Genomic DNA, 27,555 nt, shown 5'->3' on the forward strand with positions numbered 1-27,555 from the left:
ATTTTTGTTATATTTACATATTGTTTTTATTTATTTTTTTTATTACTTTTTTTATTCTTTTTTAATATATATATATATATATATATATATATATATATATATATATATATATATATATATATATATATATATTGTTTGTTTGTTGTTGTTGGTTGTTTTTTTTTTTTTGGGGGGGGGGGATTTTTGTAGTGAAGACTAAAGCGCACAATTTCGTAAAAATATCCCCCCAAATTCTCACAATCCCTTACTTTCTTTGTTCAGTATTTATGAGCTAACCTGTTGTCATTTAAGTTATCAAAGCCGTTCAATAAATATTAATATATATGCCACTGGAAACTCCCTACAATGCCTTAAGGGAAGCTTTGAATTTATTTATTCAAGTGGGAATGTAAATTTAAGGACAATACCATTTTCCAATATAAGAACATCATCAGGGGATCAATCGATACATATTCATCAGAACGGACAACATAGAAATATATCGATGCACCCAACACAAGAACGGGAAAAAAAACAGTTCCAAGAGGAATTGTGATGGGTATATGCACGTGCCGAGGACGGATTACAAGAAATGCGTTAAGTACTAGATAAACAACTGAAGAAAGATGCAGTTTTTTTAAAAAACGCGAGGGACCGACCAGTTTCTATTCTGGGGGCTTCAGTCTGCTTTGTGACTGCCTGCCAAGCAAATTACATGTTGCAAGGTGTATTTATTTATTTTTAAATTCAGACTCATAGTTTGAAGTAAAACATAATCTGGTTTTGTAGCTGTAGCTGATAAAACATCTATTCTCGATACAAAATCCCAGCTCCCACTCCCCATCCCCCGAATATCAAATGACTGGTCCCGTGTTTTTACTGACCCTAGACAACTTATAGCTGATAATCTTGTGGTAACTGATATGTTAATATGTGCTTCACAAACAAACGAAATACTCCAAGAAATAGCAACACGTCAAAGCATATAAGCCTAGACATGTTAAAACATATAGGTCATGAAATATAAGCCACATAATATACAACATATATATAATGTTTGTTGTTAACACCGCACTCGGCAATATTCCAGCTATAAGACAGTGGTCTGTAAATATTAGAGTCTGGACCAGGAAATCCAGTGATGGATATCATGAGCATCGATCCACGCAATTGGGATACAATGACATGCATCAACTAAGTCAGCGATCCCTAACACCCGATCCCGTCAGTCGCCTCCTACGACAAGCATGGGTTGCTGAAGACCAATTCTAACCCGGATCTTCGATCACATTTGACATATATGTGATAATATATGCGCCATAACACATACGATACGTCAAATCATGCTAGCCTTTATACATATATAAGGTACACATCATAACATTTATCATAAGGGGCATGTCTGTCGGCAGAATAACACCGACGTGTAAAACAACCGTATCCGTCGGGGTCATTTACGGATAAAATGCAAATATAAAGGTCAGGTAGACGTATAGTACTACTGTCAGTGTTAACAAACAAACATGGCGTCGCCTTTGTCTATCGGAGCATATCGAGCCTGGATTGATCATCGGGGATCTAGACAAATTACTGGGATAATTATCATTGCCCTAATAATGGTCCGAGATACCAAAAATCAGCGTGTAACTGGGGCGTCTATGAGGCCGTTTACAAGTTTAGGCAACATTAAAATTGGAGACATAAATTATCACTTTCAATACCGGAGTGGCTTGGGATCTTAAACATAACAGAAAGTTGTTGGATTTGGAAGAAATACCGTAACGTCGTAATAAGACCAGGCAAACTCAACGACAGAGTAGCTTCCTTTTAATAAAAAAAGAGCAAATACTCTTGCGGGCGGACTATGGACTGCCGCGATCACTGACAAAGTTGTGCGTGAACAAATTACCATGACAACGTATGTGTAAGTAATTGTCTTTTTGAGAGAAAGAGAGAGAGAGAGAGAGAGAGAGAGAGAGACCAGCGGGGGTCCGTTCCAAAAAGGGATATTAGCTTCGGTTTACGATAGGCATGGCGCTAACATCGCTTTGTGTAACGTAGGCCTGGCCGTGAGTCTGGCAGCTGACATGAAAACTACAGACAAAATCGACTTAGTTACATAACTGGTAGGATCAAGATGGTTATTTTGTGTTAACTAACTTATTGTATATGTAATATAAACACAACAAAGAACGATACAGGACTAACGTTAATGAAGAACAAATCCAACATTGCCATCTATTTACTGTGGAAAGAAGGAATATCACAATATGAAGAGAATAAAAAATGTATAGTCATTATTCATCACAGACGCTCATTCGTGAAAGGTTGTTCTTACCAAATCCATATCGTGCCGGGTTAACGTTAAAACTGTAGGAAAAGTGGTGTAAAACACGTCTGAAAAAGAATCATCAAAAACTGGCATGCCTTCATCTTGTATTACAATACATGTACCTCTTAAACACATAGTATTGCATGTATTGCTTAAACATATAGTGCGCGAAAACTGTACATTGAGGAAAACAATCATAAAACTTATATAAAGTTGTTCAAAAGGGTGTTCACATAAGTAAATGATATGAAGCATACAAAATATATAACCGACACAACGAATAATATGTAAAGTACATAATGTCTTATATTTGACGGAACACAACCAACACAGACAGCCATTATTACAGATGTACGACATTTGTCCAAAAAAATCAGGTAGGTAGGTAAAAAAATAAAAATAAAATCCTATTCTAAGTTTCTTTTGGGGGGATTACCTCACAAAAGTAGGTAGGCAACACGACGTTGGACAGGTTTCAATTTGGGTATTATAAATATTTTATTATATTGATGGGGAAAGCTGTTTGGCGGAATAAAAATAATAAATGTCCCAATGAAGAGAATAGAACAGTATGGTGTCATTGGTAATATCACAGAATCCTGAAGGACAAGTCGTCATGGGCAGGTATGTGGTATAACGGAACGAGGGTATCAATTCTTTGGCCATCTAGAAACAACATTTGTATCACTTAAAGCTTTAAACTAGGCCGATCTAAGACGTCGCCATTCGACCTTTTCGTGACCTGCTCGCAAGAGTGGTCGGAATGGCAGCCGTGGTGATGAATTAGGGCGATCTGACATTAGTATCGAGACTGCTAAACAAACTTAAGAAACATCTGTGTGGACACTGCGACGTGGGACAATGGGCGTTGTCATTGAACAGGTGACAATGGTTGGCAGTGCCGCGGAGTTCGTGCTCTATGTGCATCACCTCGACTCCACAAATGCGCCTAATCCTAACTTCCATACCTGTTGTTGTTAACGACACAGGGCGGAGACAGCGTTTTTCAAAAGGAGATGGATTATTAAAAAATGCAAGATGAATGCAAATACACGTTGTTCATTCGGGGACCAATGTGCGCTTGTAAGCAAAAGATTGGACAAGTAATTGTTGGTGTTTGTAAAAACTTCACCAAATGATTCAATTTAATTCCTTTTTTTCCTTTAAGATGTGTTAAGAATATCCGCAGCGAAAAAGGGGATGCACAGACCTGCACCCAGCTCTGGATCCCTGTATGTATCTGAATGAACGCATTATGCAGATCCGCGGGTTCACCTGTGAGGTCATGGTACTTCTTAAGTTTGTTTTTGCAGTTAGGTGACTGATATGCATACTGATAGTACAGTAGTGGAGCAATTTGGTGTCAATGTCATAATACATCGCCTGTACAAGCGTCCGAGAACATTTTATCTAGCTTCTCCACCCATTTGGCATACTTGTGTCTATCATGGTTCACTGAAAATAAATCCTGGAATCTGCCCTTCCGATATTGAACTCCTGAAGCGCCCACCTGTTGAAACTGCAAACTGAAAGCAGTTTGATCCGCAAATGACACGTGACAGGCCCGTCGTGCCTTGATACGTGTAGCCCCCGTTGATCAACACCGCGACCTTGTGCTGGATATTTTTCCGAATGATCACAGGTGCGTTGAGGTAGACGTCAAACACCGCCTTCTCAAAGGGTTTTGCCTGAATGGTTGTTGACAAGCAGGATCCGGGGATTAGGGTTCCGGGGCTGATCCGCACAGAAATGAATACACTGTACATGGCGACTACTTCGTTAAAGGGGCAGTATAACTGGATACCGTGAAGGTAAAGGTCATGACTGGAGGTTAAGGTCACTGAATCTACTACGTCACCTTGACATAAGAGTGACGTCGTGCTGATTGAACGGAATCTGGAAACGGTAAATGTCTTGTTCGTCACCCCTAGTCGTGGGTCGGCAGTGAACGGCGATACGTCCACATCGCTACAAACAAACTTGCATAAGATCTTATTACTCTCTTCAGCTACAAGGACCCCAGTGGGAACGACTTGTTTCACGAAGTACTCGCGACACATGGTTGAGAAGCGGATGTTGTAAAGGGACTCGCCAAGGACGGTTCTCTGATTTACAGCAACGACCTCTAACTCCTTTCGCTCACATTCGGCAGCCGACCACGACATCGCGGCGCTGAACATGTGTTCCGGTTTCACGGCTAGGTCCTCCGATGTCACAACCTTGTGGAAACAGCTGTGGCAGAGCTGGGAGAACCCTGATGTTCTGAGACTGACGTCACCTTCACTGATGACGATCTCCAGCGCCTTGTCCTGAAGCTCAGTCTCGTCAAAGCTGTGGGCTTGTTCCATGATCACACACGCGTTATCGGCACTCAGTGATTTCTCCAGGTAATCCAAACACTGGCGTTCTAAACCGCCGATGGAGTACTTTTTGGCCAAATAGAGCAGACCAGTCACATTCTCAGGAGTGACGTTCCCTTCATTTGTGTATAAATATCTGAAAGGATATACATGTACATTCATTAAACAGACTATTTTATCTATTGGGGGTAAAAAGTAAATTGTCTCAGAAAATGCTTGAAAAAGCAATTATGCTTCAGACTGTTGAGAGAACTATATATTGTCTGCCACAAAATATACATTGTTACAAGGTGCTGTTAAAAAAAAAGCGTTAGTCTCATAGTTATATTTTTACAAAATATCTGGTTTTGCAGCTGTAGCCTAAAAAAATATCTAGATTCCATACAAAATTGAGTGAGTGAGTGGGGTTTTACGCCGCTTTTAGCAATATTCCACCAATATCACGGCGGGGGACACCAGAAATGGGCTTCACACATTGTACCCATGTCGGGAATCGAACCAGGGTCTTCGGCGTGACGAGCGAACGCTTTAACCACTGGCTCACCCGACCGCCCCCATACAAAATTGGATCCATGTAACATGCATTGTTACCATGAATGTAACGTCCATCGTTACATGTAGCGTCCATTGTAACCATGTTTTATTATTACTATTATTGTGGTTGTGTTGGTTGTAAATACTATGGTAGCGGGAATAGTAAGGATGTGATCATGTGACCTACTTTAACATTTCATAAAATATTTCATCCTCAATATCGGGTACTGTGATGATATCCTTCTCCGCCAGGGGGCCTGACAACATGGCGTGGAACACAGCACTCCGGCTGATCAGGACATAGCGATGACCCTGGATGACCTTTTCGTTTGGCCCGACCCGGAAGCTGACGTCACATGCGTTTTGAGTTGCGAGCATGTGCAGATTGGTTTCGGTCAACGTTTTACCCGATTGCCAGTCGTCTACGTATCCAGAGTCAGGGCTCTGGGGCGAGGACGACAGCTTCATTTCCGACATGGCCAAATCTAGAAAAACAAAATAATTCAAACAGATTAATTTGCAATTGAACACATGGATTGGATCATTGGAGTGATGTAAATTTGTGTTTAACGTCGCGTTCAAGATTTTTGCACACGTGAATATGGATCTGCCACATGTAAATAGCTTCAACAATGAACTGTCTACAAACCTGTAGGTACATACAGGGCAGAGTTAAGAACTCTTAAAATTCATAAAATTAATCAGTTCCCATAACATATCGGCGGTGTGTTTGTTTGTTTGTTTTTAACGCTGCACTCAGCAATATTCCATCTATATGACGGCGGTCTGTAAATAATCGAGTCTGGACCAGACAATCCAGTGATTGACACCAAGAACACCGATCCATGCAATTGGGATACGTTGACGATCAACCAAGACAGCGAGCCTGACCACCGGATCCCGTTAGTCGCCTTTTACTGCAAGCATGGGTTGCTGAAGACCTATTCTTCCCCGGATTTTCACGGGTCAAATATAGGCGGTTGGGTAGTGCTGACCAAAGTACGTGTGTAGTGAGCTTATTCAACATTTTTCGTAACCGAACCAAAGTTGACATTATGATTCATATAATGACAGGCATATCCCACAACCACATTGCTATTGTCGCACTACCTCAGTTATATATAAGATTGAATGTGTGGGACCTTTGCGTACCAGGACTGAAAGAGTGATTGACTGTGAACAACAATTTGTAGCCTGTAAGTAATAGAGTCTCGGCCAGGAAAACCAGCCTGGGAATGGGTAGGCAACGATGGCACACAATCAGGAGTGTCACAGCACCTGGCAACCCGATCCTTATATTAGGCGGCAAGTAAATGTAAGAATCGACGGATTCCAACGCCGAGTTTACCCCGCTGTACCCAAAAGAAATATGTATTTGTTTGCTTGTTGTCTAACGTAATGTTCCAGCTATGCAACGGCTGCCTGTAATTAATCGAGTCTGGACCAATCAAAATAGCGATCGATATTATGAGCAACACCCTGAGTGTGTCGGGGTACAATGACAACAATCAAGCATCATTATTTGCTGTTTAACATCGCGATCTGCAATATTCCGGCCATATGAGAGCGATTATATTTCAAAGTATATGATTTTTTTCAAAATGACATTTTAAATTAAAAACATGTTATATTTTAAAGAATATGATTTTAAAAAATAACATTTTACATAAAGAAATGTTATCTATTAACCATATCTTACCTGCTGAATACAGTGAACAGGATAAAGATGAGTATACTGAATTATGAAGGTGAAAAAGCACCGTCATTTATCCACGGAAGTTTCAGTGTATTTCACCGTATGACGTATATTTTAATGGAGATATATGTCTCAACATGAATGAGACGCACAGCCAGGTTGCTACAATGAACCTAATGGAACATGCTTAAGTTTCAGACTATTTTAGAGATCCATGCTGCCATGTGACAAATACGCCACGAAAAATGATAACATCTGTAAGATTATACGTGACATGTTCCAACACCGGAATCGATCCTCGAACCGTCATTGATCGACTGTAAGAGGCACCTGTATTTCACTGCATTGTTATTCAAGGCCAACATGAGTTAGCTCCCTTGCCCACGACCAATAATGACATTTGCACCGCGGATGATAAGCGCAGTATGCGTCAATGTATATATACGACAGTGGCTACGCATAGTTGACACGGCCATGCCATTTCAGTTACAACGTCCTCATTTAGCGTCACAATGATTTGTAGTAAACACCGATATGATAACATCACACACGGAGACAGATTGAACCACCACTTACCAACAACACCTTTCTCGAGCACTTCCGTGTATCACGTGACTTGCCTCGGCATCACGTGAAAGGGTATCACGAAGGACGTATCAACAGTGGAATGGTTGCAAACAACGCGAGGATCAGTTAGAGTTCAAGCAGATAATGACGCCACTGGTTCAAACATCCAATTATGCTGAGTTGTGTGATGTCATATGAAGTGGGACTCCCGAACAAATCTAGAGCAGCAGACTAATGTTTTAATATAAAAGAATCACCGAAAAAGAGGGAACATGAGCAGAAATGTGAGTAATAGAAAAGGTTTCACGTGACTGAAATTTCGCATAATATTCTTTAATAGCATCTGCGTAGTCTGCGAGAAACTTGTGTACCGCCTAACCTTTGTTGATTATACGTTGTTTATGGACGTACTCGAGCTGAGCAATACTCCAGCTTTAGATTATACGGTGGGGATTAACTGATTTTTGTGCGATGCGACAGTGCGACTCATAGCAATATCGCGTATTCTGTGAATACTCGAATCTGATTGGTCAATCAGATGTGTTAGACCACAATAACATTTTGAATAACACACACACACACACACATACACACACACACACACCAAGACATAGAGTCTTGAGTACATATAGCAAATACAACCAACACCGTTTTGCATATCATTTTTCCTATAGATGTAGAGGTTTAAACACTGTTCAAGAAGAACGGTAATACATGTATCGGAGAGTGAGTGAGTGAGTTGGGTCAAGGGAGCTTGGAACAGTATTCGAGTTATATATCAGTGTGGGAGGAAAGTCCGAAATATTGCAAGTCTCAGATCTCCACCACTTGGTGAAACCCACGAACACATGAAAAATCGGATCGCACCCACAATCATAGGTTTCTGGCGTTTCAAAGGGACGCAACTCTGCAAAGCGATTTGCGGAGTCTATATGACGACTGGGCTCGTTATTTTTGAATAGTATCAACCCGCTTCGTCTATTATTTTAAACAGGTAAACAGTAGCTATAAGACAATCCAGGTAGAGTTAGGGATGAGTGAATTTGCTTGTTAGACGAAGTAGGCATGTAGATCAACCCATTTTACTGTGAACAGGGATGCACAATTTTTCTTCATTCATTCATTCATTCATTTGTCTGTCTATCTTAGCACTTAAAAAGATACACAAGCATAATGTTGAACAAGCATAACTGTGAACAGGGATGCACGAAATTAAAACAAAAAGACAATTTTTCTTCATACATTCATTCATTTGTCTATCTATCTTAGCACTTAAAGAGAGACACAAGCATCATGTTATCAACCCCGTTTACTGTGAAAAGGGATGCACGAAAGTCAAGCATAAGATTAATTGATACTCTCCAAGAAGATCCGCAACTCATTAGCATAGTCCATCAGAAATATTTCTTTGTCCAAAAATTTGTCCTCTGAGATAAAGTGTCTCTTCATGGCAATGTGGAGTTGGACCAAATTTACAAACAAATCATTCATAGTGCTGTTAATCTCTATACTGTAGGACTATTTTAAGTTGTCCCAACCCAAACACCCCTGTGCCCGTTGATAGTCTCTCCCAAACAGATTATACGGGTCTGTGAGTACACGGATTACACTGAGCAATGAAAAAAAACCAATCATGCATGGCGAGACAACCCAGGCATAGTGTAGCTCTAAACGTTAGACGACCCGGGATGTAACCAAGTGTATACAGTAACACTTCCATATACAGCGCTTGACTCACATGAGAGTGAGTATGGTTTTACCTCGCTTTTAGCAATATTCCAGCCATATCATTGCTGATGAGGTATTTGGTTCTTGAATAAATTTGAAGTATATATATTTGAAGTATATTGTAATCATTGTGAACACCCTTTAATATAGTGAATGAGTGAGTAAGTATGGTTTAAGTTGGTATCTCCAAACTAGCGATAAGAAACTAACGATCTATTTGGTTCTTGAATAAATTTGAAGTATATATATTTGAAGTATATTGTAATCATTTTGAACACCCTTTAGTGAGTGAGTAAGTATGATTTTACGCCGCTTTTAGCAATATTCCACCAATATCACGGCGGGGGACACCAGAGGGCTTCACACATTATACCCATGTCGGGAATCGAACCCGGGTCTTCGGCGTGACGAGCGAACGCTTTAACCACTAGGCTACCCGACCGCCCCTGACTCACATGACGTAAGGTTATTTGCATCTATATATCAAGTGAACAAATACAATATTTACCTGACAACGAAACATCGATTTTTCACTGGAGTCGATTCACAGTTTATACCGGAACTACTTTCAGTATTCCTGGGATAAACTTCGGTGCTCAGAGTAAGAACGAGAAAGAAGATACACATTAAATAGAACATGTCTTCTTTGTTGTCAATTCACATGTTTATCTCCCTCATGAAATATAACTTTCTCGTGTCACTCACGTGTTATCTGAAAAAGGGGGCGGTCGGGTAGTCTAGTGGTTAAAGCGTTAGCTCGTCACGCAGAGGACCCGGGTTCGATTCCCGACATGGGTACAATGTGTGAAGCCCATTTCTGGTGTCCCCCGCCGTGATATTGCTGGAATATTGCTAAAAGTGGCGTAAAACCATACTCACTCACTCACTCACTCTGGAAAAGCAATGTCAAATATCTTCTCTGTACACTGGTGGATGTACGTAACACAGCGTATTGCGTTGCTCCGCAAAGACAAAACTATTGAAAAAAGTAAAATTTTACCATTATTATTATCCTGTACGTTAACACAGAAAGTTTAAATGCGTCTTGAGTTTGAGTCTCATGATCACCCAAGCACATTTATATTTATATCTGTAATCATCACCTTCGTCACCGTCAAGCAGTAGGTCTTTATTCAGGGCCTGATTGTTCAGGTCCGATGCCCGATGGTATGGATACATCACCTCAGTCCTCAGAAGTTAAAACAGTTCAAATTAGACTTACATTCTGTCTCTGAAATGAAAATATTTTAGTTGTTTTGTTTAAATTATTTTTTATTATATAATAGAAAGGAACGCAGATCTTTTGATGCTTTAGAATCTAGACTTGCCAATGTATTTTGACTTGCTTGGGAATTGCAGAGTTTTGTTTCAGGCCTGTCGGAGAATTCATACACATGCCATGTTAAAAAATAAAATACTTTCAACAAATATGGATCTATTGTGTGTATGTCAACTTTTGGTGCTGATGTTGGTCATGCGTATACTTTTACGCCTTACTTTGGGAACGGTAAGAAGCTTGGGCGGTGACAGGTTCAGTTTATTTTCAGGAACTACAAACAACAACAACTGGCACTGGTGCATCAGAGGAGCAGATCCCGACACTGGTTTCTCATCTTGAAGAAGCTTTGTTATTGTATTGACAACGCCTGTGTAATTCCAAAAAGCAGCCCACTGCTCAGAGCTGGATGTTAAGTGAACATTTAAGGGCGACCTTCATCTTAGATACAAGTAAAGGGATATTAATCCAGGATGTATGTCAACTGACGTCAGATCAGAAGCCGTATCTTCAGATGATCAATTTAGTTGGTTTAATGCCACTAATAGATAAGTAATAAATTAGCAATACTGTTGCAACGGACGACATGTGAAGCCAATTCTTCGTGCCCTCTCTCCCCTCCCTCCCACCCACTACCCCCATCATGATATGGCTGGAAGTTTGCAGAACGTGAAGTACTACCAAACCCAATCTATGCATGCATATGTATTCGCCCAAAAGTAGTGGATCATAAAATATTATAATCGGTCGTCATAAGGAATTTCCGCCTTGAAAAAATGACTCCCAGAAATAGAACGGTTTCGGAACCAAAATATAACGTCCAAACACACAAAACGTTGTTCGTGGGCCATGCACTTCCTTCGTGCAAGTGGGTAGGGGGTGAATCCTGATATTGTTACTTCTGCGAAGGGTCGTCAAATCTCCCTGAGCCATTAGTATTGTTGGTTTTCATTATCCACAGTAACACGTTGGCACTCTACTATTGCTTTAATGCAGTATTTGTGGTCAAATTGGTAATGAATGCTTCAAACTTGTAGAACTGTGCGTGAGGTAGCCAATATGTTCAATGGGTGTCAGCCTGTGATTTGCAGACTTTGGAATAGGTTTCGGCTCAAAATATTAATGATCGCCCAGCACACTGCAATACAAGGGCCCCGTTCCACAAAGCGATCTTAGCGCTAAGATGATCGTAACTCCCATACTTTAACACAGGCTTACGACAATCATAGCACTAAGATCGCTTTGTGAAAAAGGACCCTGGACGATTCATCAGACTCCAGGCTTAAGAAAGTTCAATCAGCCAATCAAATCGGTGTTCATTTACGCCAGGACACCGGAGTTCAAGGTGCCGACCGTGACGATTAGAAATCGTCTGCATGCTCGGCAGCGACATGATGTACCACCGTTAACAAATCGACACATTCTAGCCTGACGCCAATGGTGTATAGAGCATAGAAACCAGGGGAATAACCGATGGTCTCGTGTGATGTATTTAGAGGAGTCCAGATTCTCTCTGGACTTTCTGGATATGCGTGAACGCGTCTGGAGGCGTCATAACACGAACGTCAACGCGAGGCAACATTAAAGGATATGTGGTGTCGTTGTGAGTCGTTTGTTAAGCAGGAAGATGACTTTGGCTATCTATTGTCCAATTTTCAATCATTTAACTTTTGTCGACCTAAACATAAACAACGTGGCCGTTACAGTGGTGGTGTAACCGTATTGTTGAAAGATAATTTCATCAAGAACAATCTTATTCGTCGGATATGTCATTCATTTATCGACTATGTTGTGTTGCACTTTCAAACAAGTTAATCTGGATTACAAAAAAGATTCAGTTTTAATATTTGTTTATATCTCGCCTGAAAACTCCCCTGTTTCTAATGAGGCTAACATTGATCCCATAAGTCGTCTTGAGGGATATATTGAGGCAATCATAAATATCTATAACAATCATTACCTACTACTTGCTGGAGATTTCAATGCAAGGATGCGTACATTTCTGGATTATATCCCATCAGATGATCTCACCTTCATTCATGAGAACAGTGATGACTATCCAACTGATGGGTTCGATATTCCCCGTAAAACAAAGGATAACACTCGATACAACAGTTATGGTGTCAAACTAGCAGAATTATGTTGCACACATGATGTCCATGTACTAAACGGGCGGCTATTTGATGACATGGATGGGAACTTTACTTGTATCACTCACAATGGTGCCAGTGTGGTGGACTATTTTCTGGCAAGTACAGATTTATTTCCACATTTTAGCTCCTTTGGTGTTCATGAGAGAGATGAATCTAACCACTTCCCTGTACTATTGACTTTCAACTTAATTATTCTGTGGAATCCAACTGCAACCCCAATGTTTTTAATAATAGTCATATTGGTAATGAAACCCATCAAGATTCAGCTCAGCAAGAAAGATGGACCAAGTATACATGGTGTCCATATAACAGTAAATCATTTATGGTGAATTTCCAATATCTCTTTTTAACATATTGTGACAGTATATACAAACAGATTGAAGAAAATGTAGACGACAGTATAGATACTTTAACAGACCTTTACCATAGTGCTGCAGAAGACTTTAAAAAAGTGTACAAAGGTAGTAAGTTAACTGACATATCACCACAGCCACCTTGTTGGGATGATCAGCTGGAAGAAATAGAAAGAAATATGCAGCTCTAAGGCTCCATAGGAAATATGGACAGGGTATTGCTATATATATATAGAATGTAAAAGGAAACTTAAAGAAACATTTTATTTGAAAAAGGAAGATTATTGCCATAAACAGAGGGAAATTCTCAGTGCATCCAGACATGATTCAAATCTTTTTGGAAAGTGATAAAATCCTGCAGAGTAAATCATAAGAATCCTTCCAACATAACAGTAGATCAGTGGTTTGAACATTTTAATAACTTGTTGAACTGTAATTCTGACTGAAGCTATGATTACAGTGACCCAATATGGGAATACACAGATGCAGATGACAGTGACTATTTATGTGAATTAAATGACCCTTTTACACAAGAGGAAATTAATGCGAGTTTGAAAGTGCTCAAAACAAGAAAATCTCCTGGCCCAGATGGCATAGTTAACGAATTCTTTAAACCAACTAAGAACTATATCTCACCATTATTAACAAAACTATTCAATAAACTTTATGACAGTGGTATATTTCCTAGTAGCTGAGGCAGGAGTATTATTTGTCCCCTACACAAATCAGGCAGCTTCTCAGACCCAAATAATTACAGAGGCATTTCCTTGATAAATTCACTGTGTAAAGTTCTTACAACAGTAGTTAACAACAGACTTCAACATTGGTGTGATAACAAGCTGGCTTTAGAAAAAAATATTCCACTATTGACCAGATATTTACCCTACAAGCTATGGTCAACAAATATTTATCAAAGAGAAATGGAAGGTTTTATTGTCTTTTTATAGACTTTTCAAAAGCTTTTGACAGTGTGAACCACAAAATGTTATTTAACAGAATCCTTCAACTGATAGTTAAAGGTAAATTTCTCAGGATTATAATTCAGATGAATTCAACACTATGTGCATGTGTGAGAACTGATTGTGGACTATCGCCATACTTCAAGTGTACCATGGGTACTCGTCAGGGGTGTATCTTAAGCCCTCAGATCTTCATCATATTTATTAATCTGTTAGTTTCAATGTTGGAGGAAGAAGGTGGTAGAGGTGTGTTTATATCTACTCATGTATTTGCTCTGTTATTTGCTGATGATGTGTCAACGGTCTCTGATACTGCTTTACAGCTTCAAAAGAAAATAAAGACCCTGGAAAAATTCTGTGATGGTACTGGCATGAAAGTCAATCTGAATAAGACTAAAATAATAGTATTTCGGAAAGGAGGTCCTCTTCGCAGTTATGAAAAGTGGTTTTTGAATGGTCAACAGATAGAAGTTGTCAACATGTACAGATATTTAGGAATTATTTTCTCACCAAAGTTATCTTGGACCAAGGCCCAAGCATGTCTAGCAGCCCAGGCGAGGAAAGCACTTCTATCAATATATAATTATCAAAAACAATTTGGATACATTAATCACCATGATCTTTTTAATATTTTTGATGCTATGATTTCACCAATCAGATGTTATGGATCAGAGATCTGGGGAACCAGCTACTGTAACATTATTGAGAGTGTCCATAACAGATTCTGCAAATCCTTTTTGAAAGTAAATAAGTTCGCAAACAACAACATGGTTCTAGGAGACTGTGGTAGGATCCCCTTACAGTATAACTACATGTCAAGAGCAGTCAAGTACTGGTGCAGACTAATTCAGATGGAACAACACAGGCTACCAATCCAAGCTTATTATAAACTAAAATCTCTTGATGATAATGGTAACATTACATGGGCATCACATATTAGAATAATTTTATTTCAGTTTCGATTTGGTTTTGTTTGGCTAAGCCAAGACATTGGTAATAGTCAACATTTCATGACAGATTTTAAACGAAGATTTTACGACTGCCTCACTTAATATTGGCACTTTTCCCTGACAACATCAACGAAATGCAATTACTACTCACAGTTCAAGTCATTACTAAATGTGGAATCATATATTACTTGTGATATGTCTTCTTACCAACGTACACTTATAGCCATGTTCCGGTGTAATAATTTCAGACTTGCTGTTGAACTGGGGCGTCACAACAACATCCCATATAATGAACGTGTCTGCACATTCTGTTTTTCAAAGGGACATAACCATGTAGAAGATGAATTCCATGTTCTTATGATTTGTGACCAGTATTCTAGAGCAAGAAGAAACTCTTTTCCCAAGCGTCTAGTTACCCCTCCCTCTATTGAGAATTTTATAAGACTTATGTCAGCCGAAAACGAACAAATTATAAAGAGCTTAGGTAAATTTCTCTCCCAAGTCATGAACATCGAAAGGAAACACAGTGTGGAACGGTAAATCATTATTAAATCTACTCAGCATGCCAATATATATACAGTATATTTCCATTGTATTATGGGCCGGTGGCCCGAAGTACGGAATAAATTTGTCTGTCTGTCTGTCTGTCTGTCTGATATGTGGTGTGATTACTATGCCTACCAAAACGCCACAGTATATTTACCATGGAAAGGTCACTGGACAGTACCACCGAGACAGTTGTGCCGTTTGAGTGGCATGCTGGTTCACGTTTTGTCTTTCAAGACGATAACGCTCGTATCCAGTGGCACGTATTATAACGGACTACCGCCTACTGCCTACTACCAGTCCTTGGTCTCTTTTATTTTTTCACTGTGAAAGAGAATTAGATGGGTACTGCTATGTCATGTTGCATACACCACCAATCTGATTAAAATTCTATCTTTTACTCCGATGAGATACCAATCTGTGAGATGACATGCCAACCCCTTCTGTGGTCGCAGCTCGAGAAGTTTTTATTCAGCCAGTCAAGTTCTCTGTAGGAGTCCGCGAAACGTTCAGACCAGCTACTCTGATTTTCTTGTCTCGGAAACGGAGTTGGGGTTGTAACACGGTATTATCCTCCAACGAATCTCTTAAGGAAATGTTTTAAACGAACTGATATATAACATTAAAATGAACCCCTCCCCCCTTAGGATTCTAACAATGTGCCTGTATACACATACTACGTGCACCATCACACATATTCGAACTTGCATTGCTCTGTTCCTATAAAATGTGACATTTATAACATCTGTCTCATAACTTATAGTCATAAGTCATGATATTAAAATTGAAGTGTCCTATGAATAAGCCACTTCTTCTCATTGGACAATACTTGCATGACATCCTATATGGCTGTCCCCTCTATTTATGTGCGCACGTTATATGGATTCACTCATTCATACATTCATGCCGCAGGAACTCGGTAATTTCAGTAAATAAAAATAAACCCTATATACAAGTTGAGAATATATAGGGGGGTACATTTACTAACTGACCAACAACGAGTTCCCGAATGCATGCATGCACGTAGGCAATAATCAAACACTTTGCTTGTGTTGGATTCGTGACCTCCTATCAGCAGATAAAAAATATGACTCGCCTTAATGATACTCTTTAAGATAACGATCTTCGTGACGTGGACGGCTGTGTTAATAAAGGATCTACGCAATATCTGGTCACAGTGATACCGAAAGTACATCACGTGACTGTCATATTGACCTGTTTATCAACTGGCCGACACAAGACGAAGTCGAGGTAAGGCTACCCTCCAACACGGAGTCAGGTGGGGTTCGAGGAGACAGTATGCTACTACAATACCACATACACCAGAGACCATATACCGACGCCGGTATATGGACTCTGCATACACACATCACCATGGTAACAGTACATTATCAATCACTTTGTTCACTATTCTAACCTGTTACGAGTGGTGCGGTGTAAAGCCGGAAGTAATATAACTTCTGGCAGACGACAGTATAATATGACTGGGAGATCGTAGCTATGCTGCTCCGCTTTCACTATCCCACATCTGCTGGTCGCTATACTTGTCATACATTTAGATTAGTAGCCGAGTGTGTTTTTGTACCGTAAATATTTTAGGAATACGAATTGCTTTATAGAAGCCTGAGAGTGAGCTAGTGAGTGAGTAAGCCGTTTTTCAGTTACACAGCTGCGATGTGATGAGTGTTGAGTTTGGCTCTGCTTTAGCAACACTTCATAATAGTTATGTATCACGGCGTGTCTGCTTGACCTGGGTAGGTAGTATGATTTAAGCAATATTCCAGCAAGAGTGCAGAGTGATGCAGTTTACCACCTTGGTGAAACCCACGAGCCTGTGTGAAGATGATTAACAGAGAAACACAATCAGGAAGTTCAGGTTTTCGAACCCACAATCCTAGGTTCCACGCATATATGATCCACCTCGGCGAATTGCGGCACATTAGACGACAGCGACGCGTGCCCTAGTCTGTCTCCCAGACCCTAGACACGTTATTAAATAGGGAGTCTAACTCAAGTCTATAATGATTTGGCAAGTCTAGGATGCATCAGTTGAATTAAGCATTGCTTTGGGGCCCATTTGGATAATATTTTGTACATATATTTTGATAAGATAAATTTATTTCTGGGACTAAATGTTAGTCTACCCGTGCACCTAATGGGTTATTAAGCCAAAACAAATGGGGATACTGCGACAAAATATAGGTTTGTCATCAGATCCTATAATAAGGATCGGCCTGTTACAGTGTGAAACCTGACTGCATGATTGTGTGTCATCATGCCCCACATGGAGCTGATAGTTGCTCATGCTATCTACGTCTTGTTTGGCTGGCCCAAAGGTGGTCGTATCGTTCCTCTATGGTAATGACAGCCCCTACATAATCGCATAACCTTTTTTCGTGTATGGTTACATGTTGGAAGGTTATGTTAGAGAAACAACACAAGTGCCTGTAGTCTGGGCTAGATGATTTACAAGGCGCCGTGCAGCGAAAACTGTAGCGTAAAACAACATTCATTTATTCCATGGCGAAAATCAAATTGGTAGTTGTTGGCGTTTCCATGCATCATCATTTATCAGAGGAGCACAGTAAATATACTCACAGACAAAATCAAATGTGTTCATGTTCTTGCTTGTTCTGCAAATATTTAAAACATTAATGTATAAATGGATCGGATTGGTTAATTGACTGATTGCATCTCATCGTACCCCGACGGTGTGGATCGTCGCTAAACAATATCAGTCACTGGTGTGTGAATTATTTACAGGCCGAAGTCATTTAGCTGTGATATTTAGTGTCGCAGTAAACTACAAACAACTTTGTTATTAATTTTCAGTTGTCAATTCATTCATTTAAAAACGTTTATGGTTGGTGAGGTGAGGTGAGGTGAAATAGGGGTTAACGTTGCGACCAAGATTATTGCACTTATATAGCGACGTGCATGCACGTGTATGTGTGTGTGTGATGCCGATTTATAGTGTTCACTGAGATACCATGCCGCAGTTTAACATGAATACCCCACTCAGACACAGTATACTGACTCCGAGCCGACCAGTCCTTGTTTGAGCCCCTTAATGCCGAACGCCTGACAGGGTAACAACGGACGCTCTACCCATTAGACCACGGAGGCGGTCTTATGGTTGGTGACAGAAATAGAGATAAGCGTCAAGACGGAACGTGTTGAGATGACTTTTTATCCTCTGGTGTCCAATTTCAAATCGTGTTTCAAATATTGAATATTAAATGTTATATAATGTCCTGACGTGAGTAGACAAATATAAAGTATTATTTTGAATGCCTTGATTCTGTATTTAGAAACGAATGGCCACCACAAGAGACAATGGAGCAGTGGCTTTAACTGGATTTGTCAACAACTGGCAGGCCGGAAAGACATTACCACAATGTAATCGACACATGCTTGATACGGAAGACAACTCTGACGTCATATTCCGTGCTGAAAATGAAGATATTTCATTCAACGCCCACCGCTACGTCCTCGTCAGCAGGAGTTGTGTGCTTCATGCCATTTTGTCTGATCCCCTAGCGGTGAAATCTGATGTTACCATGCCTGCAGATAACAGTGATACTTTCAAACAGTTTCTTATGTAAGTGTACATTTGTTGAGAATACTTTTAATATATTCGAAGGTGTCATTCGGATTCAACCGGCTTATTCCGTTACCTACATACTTCAACAAAGCGACTGGATTTGAGGAGCCCGTGCCGTTGATGGTCGAAGGGAAGTAGCTGTAAAACGTGTTTGACATTCGTGTTTTGTTGTACGCGATTGTGTAAACACGATTACCTCCCTTCGACCAGAAACAACACCACTCCCGCCTTCCACGTGGTCCTTTGCGATGTCTTTTTTTCTATGCCAAATCCATTTTTTGAAGAAAAAACCCAGAAACCGTATAAATACGGAACAGTATATTTAAAGTGCACGTTGAATTCTAATTCACGAACCGGCTCAGCACAGCTTCCAATCCCATTAATGTATTGAAGTTCGTGGCTTTTTGTTGCCTAATTTCAATGAACATTCACTTGATATATTAAAACTAGAACTAGAGTGTGTATTAAAAATACCAGAAACAATCATTCGAAGATATTTTACATTAAAGCCTGAATATTGGCATAAGATCCATAAAATAAAATAAATTTCTTGTTTGTCGGTTTTACGATTATTTCAAAATTACATATCAAATAATGATGAATAACAATGGGTGTTTATGCTATGTACGTATGTCGTTACTGAATCGTCAAGTTGAATTTTAGAAGCAAAATACAAACCTTCGTTAATAGATTTACATGAATACAATAATTCAGTAGAGAGAGAGAGAGTAAATATCTATTTCAAAGCTAGGGCGGTGGGATAGCCTAGTGGTTAAAACGTTCGCTCGTCACGCCGAAGACCCGTGTTCGATTCCCGACATGGGTACAATGTGTGAAGCCCATTTCTGTTGTCCCCCGTCGTGATATTGGTGGAATATTGCAAAAGGCGGCGTTAAACCATACTCACTATTTCAAATCTCTGAATAGGTTTCGCATTCTAGTGAAATACTACATCCATTTTCTATAATATTATTTCCAAATCGTTGGCAGTAGGCACAAAGTCGATATTGCTGATCTATATTTCGATGTCAGCCAGCATCAATTAGGATAGAATTATGTCATCAGCATCTGGACTTTGTGAGTGCTTGTCTGAAGAGCATGATATCCAATCAGTTCATGAGATAAGATTTGTTTGTTTAATTGCGTGTTGTTAAACGCCGCACTCAACAATATTCCAGCCATATGACGGCGGCAAAATAACCGAGTCTGGGCCAGACAATCCAGTAATTGACATCCTGAGCATCGATCCTCGCAATTTGGATACGATGACATCAGATGTAGTTGTACTTGAGTGGAGAAGCCTGTTATGGTTGGTTGGTTGTTTTACGCCGCACTCAGCAATATTCCAGCTATATGACGGCGGTCTGTAAATAATCGAGTCTGGACCAGACAATCCAGTGATTAATGTCATGAGCAACAATCCACGCCATTGGGATCGATGACATGCATCAACCAAGTCAGCGAGCCTGACCACCCGATCCCGTTGGTCGCCTCTTACGACAAGCATAGTCGCTTTTTACGGCAAGCGTGGGTTGCTGAAGACCCAGTCTATCTTCAAGGGTTTAAAATATGAACATATGTCAAGGGAATATATTGAAATTTTCTAATGCAAGTTTGTTTTGGGGATGTTCCATCTATAATACTGGAAAGTCGACGAATCTCAATTCATATGTTATAGATTAAGACCTCCAATTTTCGAGGTTTATGTGTCTTTTACAATGAAAGTCTTTATGAAAGTTGTATCCAGATTACATGGTGTTAGTGTTGTGTTTTTCATGTTGTACGTCCTGGCTGCAGATATTTGTACACAGACAGCATCTCCATGGACACAGACAATGCCAAGTCCCTTCTCGACCTCAGTCGGAAGTATTCTGTCACCAAACTTGAAAACATGTGTTTAGAGTTCCTTGATACAGGTACATGTGAAAATGTTTTTACTATGTATATAGATATATGTATTTGACAATATGATATCGACTTATCACTCGGGTGAACAGATATCGTGTTTTGTTTTACTTTTTGCCGGAATTACTTCCTGCTTGACACTGTGATTTTCATACTAAGACATTTCAGATCGGTGAGAAAATCCATAATATATATAACATTTGGCTATTCTTGTCAACAATCCTGCTTATCTCACCTCGTGGCCTGAAAAGCTTAACACCCTCTATTATATGGTTTTGACGTAATGTGTCTTCATCTACAATATATTACGCTAGAATTAACCATTTAATTTCTTACCTTTGTTCGGCCATGGCCAAGTTATCATGGACTACCAGTCTTAGATTCCTTCCTTGGAAGGACTCGGACACATATACTGAACCGCAAAAGAAACGTCATCCCTAGAAACTTTGCATGAAAAGTTGTCATTGAAATATGTGGGTAAATTTTGTCATCGTTTCTTAAATTTAGCATTACCTTGTCCGGAAAAATGAAATTTGATGATCAAAAAAAAAAGCAGATGACAATAAAACCGATCGCCCAAACGCATCACGTCAACGGCCATGGTAACCCGATGCACGTGAGTTCCATGCAAATTGAAATGCACATGCGTTCACCCATTTCTTGCCCTATAAAAACCCACCCAGATCGGTTATCATTCTTTCGTTATTGAATGGCTACCACATGCCAACATTGACAAGAAATCAGCGACACCAAGCCCTTTGACGATTGCAAGCTGGACAAACCGCCCGGCAAGTAGCCACTGCATTTCAAGTCCACGTAAGGACCATATACAGGCTCCAGCAACGGTACCAGACCACCAACACTACAGATGTCCGACCACGTAGTGGAAGACCAAGGGTGACCATCCGACGTCAGGATCGTCAGATTGTGCGACAGCATCTTCAAGATCGCTTTGTTACTGCTGCGGAAACTGCTCGACAGACCATGGGGACACACCAGCGACACATTAGTGCGGACACCGTGCGTCGACGATTGACGAGCAGACACCTCTACTGTCACAGGCCACACCGAGGACCCATTCTGACACAACGTTATCGCCGGGACAACACAGTGGGCAACATAGCCCCAGCATTGGCGCCACCAGCAGTGAAGAGTCCTCTTCTCAGACGAGAGCAGATGGCAGAGAGTCTGGCGACGCCGTGTGGAACGTTATTCGGATGCTTGTGTTGTTGAGAGAGATTCGTGGGGTGGTCCGAGCATCATGGTGTGGGGTGGAATTGATCTTGCACAGAGGGTCGGCCCTGTGGTCTTCCAGAACATCGTTCCAGGGAGAGGCAATAGTGTCACATCAGCTCGGTCCATCGATCAAGTCTTGAGACCACACGTCATACCTGACGCCAGAGTATGGGCTCATGTGCCTATGGCCTTCATCAACCGTCTCATCCATTCCATGTATCGACGTTGCACGGCAGTCATCATGGCGGACACACGAGATACTGACATGTGATGCCATTTTCTCAGAGACTAGTGTTGTGTTTCACTTTAAGAACATTTGACACTATAATTTCAACCCTGATGATCAGTTTTGCCAAGTTTCATCTTTTTAATTTGTCTCAAAGTATGTTTACAGTGTTTGGACAAATAAGGTTTCTCAAATATCTATCCATGGAGACGTTTCTTTTGCGGTTCAGTATATTATATGTGTTCTATTTAACACCTAAAATCAGGGGAATAGCTAAGAATGATCAGAAAAAAAATAATGAAATGTTTTCTAAAAGAAACCCTGTCCAAGGCCGTGGGCATGTTCCACTTGGGTGAGAACAACGAGTTAGGGTATTGGAATTGTGACTAATTGCAGAGACTAACTCCATAAGCGGTTGCCCTGTCCAGATTCAATCAATATGCATGATATATATTCGACATCTTTCGAGAGTACAGTATGTTAGGTCAGATATATATATATCCTGCCTATGGTCTTTGTTACCCTGCCTGGAAGTTAAAAGATGGCGCTCGGCATTAAGGGGCTAAAACAAGGACTGGAGTCAGTATACTGTTTGTGAGTGGGGTATTCATGTTAAACTGTGACATGGTATCTCAGTGGACCAGAACTATTAATCGGCATTAGTCCAGACTATACAAGCCGAACACACACACGTGCATGTACTTAGCTATATGAGTGCAATAATCTTGAACGCGACGTTAAACCCCATTTCATTTCACCTCGTCAAATTGGTAAGTCCAAATCTTTTACAGAGCAAACATCAACGACCAACGTGCCCCATGAACACATGACTTCCGGCGACAACTGGCAGGCTGGGATGAGTCTTGCTGAATGTAACATGCGCATGCTCGATACAGAAGATGGATGTGACGTCACTTTCTTGGTTGGAAGCGAGCGTCACATGATCAAAGCCCATCGTTACATGCTCATCAGCAGAAGCTGCGTATTCGATGCCATGTTTGCTGATGATGTGGCCAAGTCATCCGACGTCAGTGTTCCAGACATGACACCGAACCACTTCCAGCAATTCTTAACGTATGATATCTGTTATCAAGTACCACATGGGAAGACCCCAAGAATCAGGTTTTATCGTTGTGTGACGATCTCTTTAACAAGTATTACTTGAGGAGTTACAGACCTCAACAATCAATTGGTGTAAGATAATTCATGGATTCATAGGACGCGTGAATTTATTTTCATTTCCCATGTATACCTAGGTCTTGTGGTGTTGGAATGTCTCCTTTTCAGCTACAGGGATTCCTGATAAATGACATATAATAATATACACAAAGACAAAAGTTAAGTTCCCCTGGAAATAATTCATCCCTAGGTCTTGTGGTGTTGGAATTTGAGTATCAGTCAAAATGTCTCCTTTTCGGCTATAGGAATTCCTGATAAATGACATGTAATAATATACACAAAGACAAAAGTTAAGTTCCCCTGGAAATAATTCATACTGAAATATAGCCATTGGCAACAACTGTAAATTTCGTCAGGAAGGATATTCCGTCGAAATTAGAACAGTACAAAGGTCGACATGTACGTGCAGCGTGCCACCCACGCATTTTTCAAATGCCGCATATCTGTACACTGCAATTGTGTCAGTGATTGTTGAAACGTTACCTGTGAACATGGAACGAAGGTTATCAGAGACGCAAAGATGGCGTATTATTAGTGTGCATTCGACACATGACCTACAAAAGCACATTCGTGTTTTAAAAAGCCAATGAAAAGAGGGGTCGGTGATTTCAATGTATGACCATGAAGCTATATTAACACTACTGCCATACTTACACATTGCTGTCCGACAGTCGAGTTAAGCAGCCTTCGAAATTCACGCTGGCCCACTACCCGAGACTACTAAATTGTCGTGGGTACAAGTAAATATCCGATGACGTTAGTCCTCCCTGACTATAGCAGTTTCTGGGGGCTCTGGTTCTGAACCAGATCTCAGTGCTTCATTTTGGTCAAATTGAATAAAACTGACCTAAATAAAAGAAAACCCCGACTACCATAGAGATAAGCTTCACACTAGTCCTCTGGACTAGTCTTTTAAAAAAAGATTTCTAAGGCTGCTAAGACCGTTTTGTTGCTCGGGCCCACTGGTTGATTATGTCATTGACCCCCGGAAAGTGTAGATGTTGATCTGACAACTACATAGTAGGTCTATGTCGTGATATATAGCTGCAATCTTGCTGGCACCAGCTTGTTGGTTCACTCACGAACCCCACCTTCGTCACTGAGTCGGTGCACTATGTATGGTAAAATACTATTTTACCTTTGCGTCATTCGTTGTAGAAGAAGAATTGTTACGATACAAGGACATACGGTGGCAATATTTATCTCAATGTGTCAGTCCCTGCTCACGATATAGCTGAGTATATACACTGTAAACCTTTGCCTTTGTGTCGTCCTGTGAATTGTCCTGTAAAATGCCTCAGGTGTGTTTTCAACAGGTTTGGTTTCGTTTTACTGTCGGTCTGAATTGACATCACTGTTTTCACAGATACCTCTACACAGATGACACATCGGTTGACTCCGACAACGCCACCGTGTTACTGCATGCGGCCAGGAAGTACGCCGTCACTCTCTTGGAGGACAAGTGCCTACAGTTTCTACAACTAAACCTCAGTGTTGACAACGCATGTAGTGTTCTAGATATAGCATATCGGTACGAATATGAAGAATTGTTTGAAGCGGCTCTGGTGTTTGTAAAAGGTCAAGGTCAGAGGTGTCTCCAGTCGCAGGGATTCCTGATGCTCAGCAAGGAGCTCGTAGATCAGATAATCCTCTCCTCTAATCTGATCGCGTTCAACCATGTGGTGTTGAACGCCCTAGATCGGTGGTCGGAGTATGAATGTCGGCGTCAGGAAAGGGAGATAACTCCGGAATCAAAGAAAGCCGTTCTAGGTAGGACCTTGGAGAAGATGACGTGCTACCTAGATTCTTCTTTAGTTCAAGAACTGAGAGCCGCGAACATGCTTTATCACGTTCAGGGTGAAAAGTACAGATTTAGATCCCAAGGAATCAAAGCTGATCTTTTGTCGCAGTTCGACTGTATAAACATTCTAGAAACTATCTCTTCGGGAAATCAGATTACGATGAGTGACGAAGTGCCTGAAAAGACAGCTGAAGTGTCGACGTCATGTTATCAAACGTCAAAAAGACGTTATGAAACAACACGTAACTGCTACACCTACTACGGTCTTTCAGATGCTATTTTATTCCGGTGCAATAAGAAAATCAACCTCCATGGATTTCAGTTGTATGGGCCCCTTAGAGGCTCAGCGAACTATGACGTTATAACGAATATCCTCGATAGCAACATCTCAATCCCTTCTTCCGTGTTGGACAGCTCCTACACCGTGGACGACGACGACGAGGTGTTCGATGTGATGTACAACGCTACCGTGGCTATCAAGGCTGGGGTGTGGTACACCCTGGTGGCTAAGATTCTCGGACCAGATTCGAGAGCTGGGTACGGGGGTAATATTCAGATCTGTTGCCCTGATGGTGTCGTATTGGACTTCCGGAACTCGGAGAGAAGTAAAAACGGTACGAGCGTGACTGTTGGTCAAATGCCGGCGTTTGTGTATAGCCTCAGATAGGTCTGGAATAATGCCGTTCCTTGATCTGTTGACTGTTGACAAATGATGTGATGTTTGATCGAATGAGATGAAGACTTTATTGACTTTTAACGAAAAAACACAGGGCGCCGCCATTGATACCCGCTCGCACAAGGTCAATTTCCAAAACGAGACTCTGACCTCTGACCGAAGCATACAATACTAAACCTAAATTGCATGTCCACTACAGCTGGGTGATTGACAGATGATCATATGGACCATACACCTGTGTTCCTATACTAGTGTGTTTATTTGTTGTTTACCGCCGCTCTCGGCACTGTTCCAGCTATATGACGGCGGTATGTAAATAATCTGGACCAGAAAATCCAAATTGGTTTCGGGCAACGTTTTTACCGATTGCCAGTCGTCTACGTATCCAGAGTCAGGGCTCTGGGGCGAGGACGACAGTTTCACTTCCGACATGGCCAAATCTGGGAAAACAAGATAATTCAAACAGATTAATTTGCAATTGAACACTTGGATTGGATTATTGTAGTGATGTGAAATTGGGTTTAACGTCGCGTTCAAGATTATTGCACACATGGATATGGATCTTCCACATATATATAGCTTAAACAATGAACTGTCTATAAAACTGCAGTTATATATACAGGGCAAAATGTAGAACTCTTAAAGTTTATAAATTAATCAGTTCCCATAATATATAGGCGGTTTGTTTGTCGTTTAACGCTACACTCGGCAATATTCAAGGTATATGACGGCGGTCTGTAAATAATGGAGTCTGGACCAGACAAATACAAAATACAAATTCCAGAATGTTGAGATCTCATTGGTTCATGATATGGTTCTCACTGGATCTTTATAACAAACTAAGTACCCCACATTGACAGAAATCGTTTGTTTCACTGTCCTCTCAGACACAAACATGTTCATAGACTTTACTTTTCAGTTAGTATTTTTTTTCAAGGTGGCCTAACGTCACTAAATAAAGGTTAAGTAGCAATCAGATATACTTTCATTCTCAGCTTCCTGTATAAGAGATAAACTATTCGGCATACAGCGACAATACATTAATAAACACAAAGAATGTTAAACCTTGGTCGAAATAGAGCCTGCAACCTCTTGGGTTGTAGTCTTTTGCGGAAGGTTTAATAAACCCATATTGTTTTGAAAGTTAAGAAACTGTTTGAGACACTGAATTATTTACATATATTGGGGAATATATTTCGACGTACGGTCACTGTTAATGACATCTGAATATGAAATGTCTTCGTTTATGTTCAATGGTGTTCTTCAGATACAGCATCAATACATCACCTAGACACTCAAAGTTTAATAAATAAAACATCAAAACACGTTTGAAGTAACACACAATTTAATAGATAATAGTTTTAACTGTTCAAATGTCCAAAAACGAATGTGTCCAAAAGGTTTGTGGGAAAGGTCCTAAAAGGGACACAGTACATCCAGTGGCCACCTAACACACAGTGAAGAGACTCTTCAAGAAGGAGAATACTGTGGACAC

At 40.5% G+C, this 27,555-nt stretch overlaps 2 protein-coding genes across 3 annotated transcripts; one reads left to right on the top strand and one right to left on the bottom strand.

The window, feature by feature from the left end:
* Positions 1-1,714: 1,714 nt before the first annotated feature.
* On the bottom strand, positions 1,715-7,501 carry LOC139462435 (BTB/POZ domain-containing protein 6-A-like). The gene is made up of 3 exons (XM_071244144.1): positions 7,478-7,501; positions 5,393-5,690; positions 1,715-4,807 (listed from the first exon to the last, which is right to left on the bottom strand). Exons 2-3 carry the CDS (start codon positions 5,680-5,682, stop codon positions 3,757-3,759), a joined length of 1,341 nt encoding a protein of 446 aa, XP_071100245.1. The 5' UTR covers positions 5,683-5,690; positions 7,478-7,501; the 3' UTR covers positions 1,715-3,756.
* A 184-nt stretch (positions 7,502-7,685) lies between these two features.
* LOC139462008 (BTB/POZ domain-containing protein 6-B-like) lies at positions 7,686-27,078 on the top strand. 2 transcript variants are annotated; one of them, XM_071243504.1, is made up of 5 exons: positions 7,686-7,752; positions 18,745-19,034; positions 20,835-20,953; positions 23,196-23,478; positions 24,950-27,078. In XM_071243504.1, the coding sequence occupies exons 1-5, from the start codon at positions 7,741-7,743 to the stop codon at positions 26,049-26,051; spliced, it is 1,806 nt and encodes a 601-aa protein (XP_071099605.1). In that variant the 5' UTR covers positions 7,686-7,740; the 3' UTR covers positions 26,052-27,078. The 2 variants fall into 2 exon arrangements, with proteins under 2 accessions (XP_071099605.1, XP_071099606.1); XM_071243505.1 differs by lacking the exon at positions 7,686-7,752 and adding an exon at positions 16,649-16,684.
* The last annotated feature ends 477 nt before the right edge of the window (positions 27,079-27,555 follow it).

Source organism: Haliotis cracherodii, unplaced genomic scaffold (assembly GCF_022045235.1).
Source record: "Haliotis cracherodii isolate W230 unplaced genomic scaffold, xgHalCrac1.p SCAF_15, whole genome shotgun sequence".
NCBI classification, from domain to species: Eukaryota; Metazoa; Mollusca; class Gastropoda; order Lepetellida; family Haliotidae; genus Haliotis; species Haliotis cracherodii.

Bases quoted from the DNA above. Each gene is read 5' to 3' on its own strand.
- LOC139462435 (XM_071244144.1), bottom strand. From the start codon at position 5,682: ATGTCGGAAATGAAGCTGTCGTCCTCGCCCCAGAGCCCTGACTCTGGA. The intron at 4,808-5,392 runs GTAGGTCACATG...ATATCCTTTCAG, and splicing joins ATATTTTATGAAATGTTAAA to ATATTTATACACAAATGAAG.
- LOC139462008 (XM_071243504.1), top strand. The intron at 20,954-23,195 runs GTACATGTGAAA...AATCTTTTACAG, and splicing joins TTTAGAGTTCCTTGATACAG to AGCAAACATCAACGACCAAC. The intron at 23,479-24,949 runs GTATGATATCTG...CTGTTTTCACAG, and splicing joins CACTTCCAGCAATTCTTAAC to ATACCTCTACACAGATGACA.